General features: G+C 38.8%; 1 protein-coding gene across 2 annotated transcripts in view; it reads right to left on the reverse strand.

The window, feature by feature from the left end:
* Positions 1–2,548: 2,548 nt before the first annotated feature.
* Positions 2,549–6,926, reverse strand: part of slc6a16a (solute carrier family 6 member 16a) — a 15,079-nt gene continuing 10,701 nt past the window's right edge. The window contains exons 9-12 of one of the 2 annotated variants that reach the window (XM_046042102.1): positions 5,860–6,061; positions 5,162–5,321; positions 4,050–4,212; positions 2,549–3,679 (exon numbers count right to left, since the gene is read on the reverse strand). In XM_046042102.1, coding sequence (XP_045898058.1) covers positions 3,338–3,679; positions 4,050–4,212; positions 5,162–5,321; positions 5,860–6,061 — 867 coding nt within the window. In that variant the 3' untranslated portion in view covers positions 2,549–3,337. Of the gene's footprint in view, positions 3,680–4,049; positions 4,213–4,622; positions 4,696–5,161; positions 5,322–5,859; positions 6,062–6,926 lie in introns of those variants that run through there. The other variant, XM_046042103.1, reaches the window with a different exon arrangement.

Below are 6,926 nucleotides of genomic sequence, written 5' to 3' on the forward strand. Positions count from 1 at the left end.
CATAGCATCAGCTGTGGCCGTGCACATGCGTGGCCCATGACCAGTAATAGAGAAAAAAGCCTGAGATTTGCATGTCTGTTAATCTGGGAGACCCCGATTGGCTGAAAGTTGTCTGTGTTGGTGTCTCAGTGGCTCAGTGGATGGATGGATGGATGGAGGATGGAGGATGGAGGATGGAGGATGGAGGATGGAGGGAGCGGCTGGAGGAAGTGACATGGGCTGGGATGGAGTGAGTGGGAGGGGAGAGTTTAGGGATTTGCGTGGCTCGACAGCTGGACTGAAAAACAGGCTATTTCAGGACGGGATTTATACGTTTGGTTGCTACCTCAAATCCTGAGAGAGGAAAGCTTAAAGCAATGGCTATTGCATGAGGTTCAACCAGTGTCTTTAATCTCTCGTTTTTACTGAAATATTGTCAGCACACCAATCTGTGTTGAAACTTTTGTATTGATATGCAGTTTATTTACATATATCCAACACTTTAAAACATTTATGAATAAGAAACTGCAGCAATATTTGTTGGTCTTTTCTTTAGAAATTACACCGGCACAGACATGAAACAGTCAAGGTCTTGCTGAGCCATGGATTTCCTCATAAAACCTCTCAAAGAGCCACTGTGTGTATCAAATAAAGGCTGTAGAGGTAATACAAAAGTACAGATTCCTTTTATGGCAGCAATTATTTCAGAAAATGTCAGAAAACGGTGAAAGAAATGTGAATGGTAACATCTTCAAATTGCTTGTTTTGTCCAAATAAACTGGCCACAACCCCAAAATATTAAATGTTCACACAGCTTTGCATAATGATTATTGATAATTGATAATGATAATTATTATTGTTTCTTTGTCTCTTTTTGATCAACCAGCTGGTTAAAGCATTGGCTTTGTTATTTAAAATTAAATTTCATAAACTTAAAGTTGGTAAATTCAATGAATAATGAATCAAAGAAAGAAGGAAATAACTTCTGTCAGAGGATGAAATGATAGATAGATAGATAGATAGATAGACAGATAGATAGGTTCCAAGTCTTGCTAATAACGCACAGGAACATTATGTAACCGTCTCATCTACTCCTCAACTCTATCCACTTTGAACTGGGTCAAATCTGATAAGAGAAACAGAATCTTTCATGGTTTTTAGAAATCAATAAATGCAATATAACATCCAACCACAAGGAGAACAAAACCCTCCGGTCCCACATGCACTCTACAGTGAGTTCACTGCACTTGCACTGCACATTTTATCCCGATAACATCTCCATAATTGACTTCTAGTTTCTGCAATAATTAGCTTGTTTTTTCCCGTAAGGTACCAAGTAAAAAAATTAAATATCCACGAAATCAAAGCAAACACCCTCTTCACCACTAGCAGCATTTGTCACCCACCTCTGTCAATCCATTCACTGCACTGTGCTGTGCTGCTTAAAGCAGGACTTTTGCAGCTACATACAACATGTTTGGCGCTTAAAACCAACAGCCGCCTCTTTTCCCAGCGAAAATCAATACAGAACAAACTTTTTCTCCAGCAGTGAGTTACTGGTTGGAGGAGAGAGGAAGGGATTCCGCAGCATGGTGAACTGATGTGTGCCGCACAACAAAACAAGCGCTTTAGAATGGGGAAAAGTCAGAGGTGGAGTCAGGAATATATGAAATAGGTGTGTACCTGTGAATTTTCCCCAGAGTTTTGCCCGCGACTGCCTTAAACCTGTCTGGTCGAATCTCCATCCTTGCAGCTTCTTGACCCGGCCGGTGTGCTGATGTCCCGCGCGCCCTCCTGTCCTGGGTGAACGCGCACCGTCGTCTCTCTCTCTCTCTCTCTCTCTCTCTCTCTCTCTCTCTCATCCCTCCCTACCTCCACCAGCCTCCACTTCGCTCTCAGATGGGCCAGGCGCAGGCCTTCGTAGTTCACTGTTTGCAGCTTGTGGTCTATGGGAATATGTAATAATAATAGGCCTATATATGTATGTTTGTCATATAAAAGGCCTGCAGCCTCTTAATTATTATTTTTTCAATAGCTCAGGATGTTTTGATTACTGTAACTGAGATTGAATGAATGGACTTGTCAAACCAGCATAGGACTTCAGATAACACCATACTACACTATAATCTAATACATTTTAAGAAAATGTATTATTTCTTAAAGAATGAAACATACAAAATCCTTACTTAATTTAAAGTAGGGAGGATGTGTGACTAGCAAATGATATGTATGAAATGTATCTGCACAACAATAACATAAGGGGGGTATAATAAGGGGTAGGTGATGTTCAATCCCACCAAAGCCCCATATTGGAAAAAGCAAATGTATGTGAATTGATCAGCAATGCTCAGCAACTTGCTAAAATTGATTTATTATTCTTTAATACATACAATAATAAATAACAAAAATAAATACAATACAACCCCCCCACAAATATTTATCGTACTCTTTAACCCAAATAAAGATAAAAGCCAATTGACATACATAATGACCTCACCACTATTATCTGTGATGTTTTGAAGCTTCAGGTTTGAGTGTTGATGTGCAAATCATAAAAAGGCCCATCCAGTCAGGTTGCTGCCATCTAGAGGTTTATTGAAGTCCTCATCTACAGTACATTACTGCTACCATAGAACACACGTACAAACATTGCTGTGGTCCTATGAGGTAAAATTATACAAATAAAATGTCAAATAAAGTTATTCATAACATCTGTCATTTCACATGCAAACTGATTCAAAACAGATATGAACACAAATGTTAAAATAGACACACACACACACACACACACACACGTTCCTCAAGGTAGAATGTTATCATGCAAATCCATACTTGCAATTTAGTTAAAAATACTCATCATAAAGCACAATTTCTGTCTGTCCTTGCCTTCCTCAGTTAGCCAGCCACTGGACAGCTCAACTATGAGCACACATGAAATATGGCCAGCAGAAACAATACACAAACCTACTTTGACATGCTGGTGGCTGGTATCCATAGTGTCTTTGTTTCACCAAATATAGCAGCTTATTCCTTTTTTCATGTACTATGAGAGTGTTTTTATTTTCTGAACTACATGAGTGGTTCAGAAAATGAACGGAGGGCAGTAGTTCCATATTTACAGAATCTAAAAAGCTTTTGATTTCACTGGAAATGTCCCTTCAATAATATAAATAGTTATAATAGCTTGTCAACAATGTAGAGCTTGTTGAACCCAAAGACTCAGATTAAAAAGATGCTGTTTATGACCGCCCTCCCTTCATTTTGTAATCACTCTTGCAGAGTGTTGCTCTATTACTCTCTGAGTTTCAATATTTAAACTTTTGTCCTTGCACACACGTCTACCCTCCCATAGCTGTGCTCACACTCCTGTATCTTGTTCCTCATCTTCCTCCTCCTGCTGGGGCAGGAGCTGGTAGTGTTCGTTGCCCATCGGCAGGAAGGCAGTCCTGGGATGATCCTCGTCTTCTTCAGAAGGGACTTGGTGTTGGGAAATGGAACCCAGCTGCTCTGTGGAGCTGCACTTTGTATACAACTCGCGTTGCACCTCCTGGCTGCCTACCTCCTCGGAGCGAGAGTTACGGACCCTGTTTTTCAACATGAAATTGATGTAGACAATAGGCACAGGCAGGGTGGCAACAACTATAAGCATGACAATCATCGCAAGGGCCCAGCCGGGGTACTCAAGGGTCATCTCAGAGGCCTGATGAGAGGAAGAGACAGAGCACGTCAGAGAGAGAGAAACTGTTAATCATCTTTATCACTAAAGGACTTAAAGGACTGCTTCCCTAAATATTTTGTATAATTGTTAAAATTAAGTGAGTATTTATAGCATCTTATATTAGGCTTACAAACAAAATAATGACAACATCAAAACACATTGAAAGTATAATTAACAAATATTGAGTTAATCACACTACAACATGTATTTTAACAGCTTGACACAAATCAACAGTTATTTTTGTAGTTATTAAGTGCAGTTAGGAGAAAAAATACACAAAGAGGTGTCTTGGTGTATACTCTGTCACATAGTTCTTCTGTATAGGACAAAAAGCAGCGGGCTAGTATCTTACTGTGCTTTCATTCCAGGCGGTGTATGTGGGTGCTTTGAAGACCATGCGTAACAAACTGGCAGCCAGAAGACCAACCATTGCTAGTAAACAAACATATTTCCAAAGGTATTTGTAAATCACTGGAGGACGCCATTTGAGCATAACTTCAATATCATCCAGGAAGCTGCAGTAAAGGAAAAATATTTATATGAGATGTTTCATTTCAATATAAAACACAAAAAAACAAAGACAATGAAACAGGACAGAGTTTTTTCCCCCAACTTTCAACCTCATTGGTCAATACTGTAGCCACTTTCTCAAAACTCTTTCTACAGTCAGCATTGAAATACATTGACCAGTCACTCACTTCCAAAACGCTCACTCAAACCACCAAAACACTTCACACATGTCTTAAAATAAACACCATCCAACCATGACACCCCCAACATTTCTCACTCAGAAAGCATACAATGTCACTCACACTGGCCTAAAAAACAGGGATCATTAGATAAATGATGATTTTTTTATCTTTGAAGTTTGAAAGACTGTTCACATAAATGAGTATTTCATTACAGAATAACACCTTTCACCGACCTGTCTTAATTGATCCATGTGTCCAAACGAAATCATTCCAAAACCGTCCCCTTTTGTCTTTTTGGTAACAAGACTGTAAAAACAGGACACCACCTGGGTAGGCTTTTAGCATTTGCAATCAGCTGTGTTTGGAATGACTATCATTTCATTTTATTGTACATTTTCTGCTAAAAATTTGTCTATATATGTCAATATGGTTACTGCAGAAAGGCACTCAGTTTGCCACCATTCAGTTCTGAATGTGTTTTTAAAAGTTTTGGACACAGTGTGTTAGTATTTGAAAAAATGTTCTGCAAATATATAGTGTTTTGCAGATGGTGGAGAATGAGAAAAGACTTTATGATTTTGGAAAATGTGGTTATTGGATACATTTTATGTGCAAGCAATGAAAAACGATTCACAGTTGGGTCCACATAGATGTCTGCTTCACTGACTGCGTGAAGAGTTTTGACAATGTGACTTTAGTTTTGACCAATGCATGCTAACAATTGAAAAACAACTGTAATAGTAAAGAGCTATCAGAAATATTGGTTTCTCACCGATCTGTTCCATAAACCCACGCCACACTAATGGTTTCAAAGACTACCACAATGACTAACGGTAGAGTTGCAGAGTAGTCATCAAACATAGTCACAAAATAGTTGCCTGAACGCTGGGTGAACAAAAGTCCCATTAAGAACCCCAAAGCACAGCTGGACACTGAAAACAAGTAAGAAGGCAGACAGTGTTAGAAAATAACCTTAAAAGTGAACAACCAATGCATGTGATGTATTTCTGATATAAACACTACTGTAATTTCAACACCTAGTTAGGAAACATCTATTGATAGTGATGTATCCTTAATTTCTGCAAACACATTCAATGACTGATGTTTAACTTAACTTTTCAACTCGCAAGAGTAATTTTGTTTTTAAACACTTTCATGAATAATCAAGAACAATCAACGTCCAATATTGCCTGTCAAAGTAATTTTTTCAAGCTTTTCATACTTTTCAATAACTGTATATAACAGACAATTGTTTTATAGTATTTAGAGGTAATAGATCTGAATTCTAAAAAGTAAGAAGAGTGCAGAGCCAGACATCAAAATGTACTGCCTAGGATGAAATATTTCACATTTCAACTGTATAAATCTTTAGTTTAACCATACATGCCTGGACAAGAGTCATTTAAACACACACTGAAGTGCCTGTAATACACAGCGTTGTTTGATCTCGTGTTGACTTGTGTGCGCTACCTGTCAGTAGTGTCCGGTGGCGCCCCAAGAGGCTAAAGTTGTCCATGAGAGGTGTGAGGATTCCCTGCATGGTGCCAAACATGGTGCTGAGGCCCAGGTTGAGCAGCATTAGGAAAAACAGTGTGGACCAGAAGGGGCTGGCAGGGAAAAGGGCCATCACCTCAGTAAATGCTATGAATGCCAGGCCTGTCCCTTCAACACCCTTCGTTCATACAAAGGGAAGACAGAAAAGGTAGATAGAATAAGTCTGAATGTGAATTGTATAAATGACTAAAGATTGCAAAGAAGTATTTTGTGGCTTCATGCACACCCATACAGGAAATGAAATATGTGGCTTGGGACTGGTATTTCCAGCAGCATCTTATGCAACCTATGTACATTACCCAGTTGTCTGTTTTTAGACCACTATTTATAGCTATGAAAAATCTGTATTTTTCCCTATGAAGACCTGCATTTTTCCCCTTTCATTTTTGCATGTTTGGTTCATGTTGGCATTCAATAGCACCATACTAGAATCACTGCTGTAGAGGGTGAGTATTTATATCCCTCTGCCACCAGGGCCACATAACCAATGTGCTAGAGATTTGAGTAACAGTACCTTTATTTCATGCTGAACAGCTTACATTTAAAACTATATAATAAAATGTCTCTGCACATTTACACTACCGTTCAAAAGTTTGGGGTCACATTGAAATGTCCTTATTTTTGAAGGAAAAGCACTGTACTTTTCAATGAAGATAACTTTAAACTAGTCTTAACTTTGAAGAAATACACTCTATACATTGCTAATGTGGTAAATGACTATTCTAGCTGCAAATGTCTGGTTTTTGGTGCAATATCTAAATAGGTGTATAGAGGCCCATTTCCAGCAACTATCACTCCAGTGTTCTAATGGTACAATGTGTTTGCTCATTGGCTCAGAAGGCTAATTGATGATTAGAAAACCCTTGTGCAATCATGTTCACATATCTGAAAACAGTTTAGGTCGTTACAGAAGCTACAAAACTGACCTTCCTTTGAGCAGATTGAGTTTCTGGAGCATCACATTTGTGGGGTCAATTAAACGC

Source organism: Micropterus dolomieu, linkage group LG02, assembly GCF_021292245.1.
Source record: "Micropterus dolomieu isolate WLL.071019.BEF.003 ecotype Adirondacks linkage group LG02, ASM2129224v1, whole genome shotgun sequence".
Classification (NCBI taxonomy): Eukaryota; Metazoa; Chordata; class Actinopteri; order Centrarchiformes; family Centrarchidae; genus Micropterus; species Micropterus dolomieu.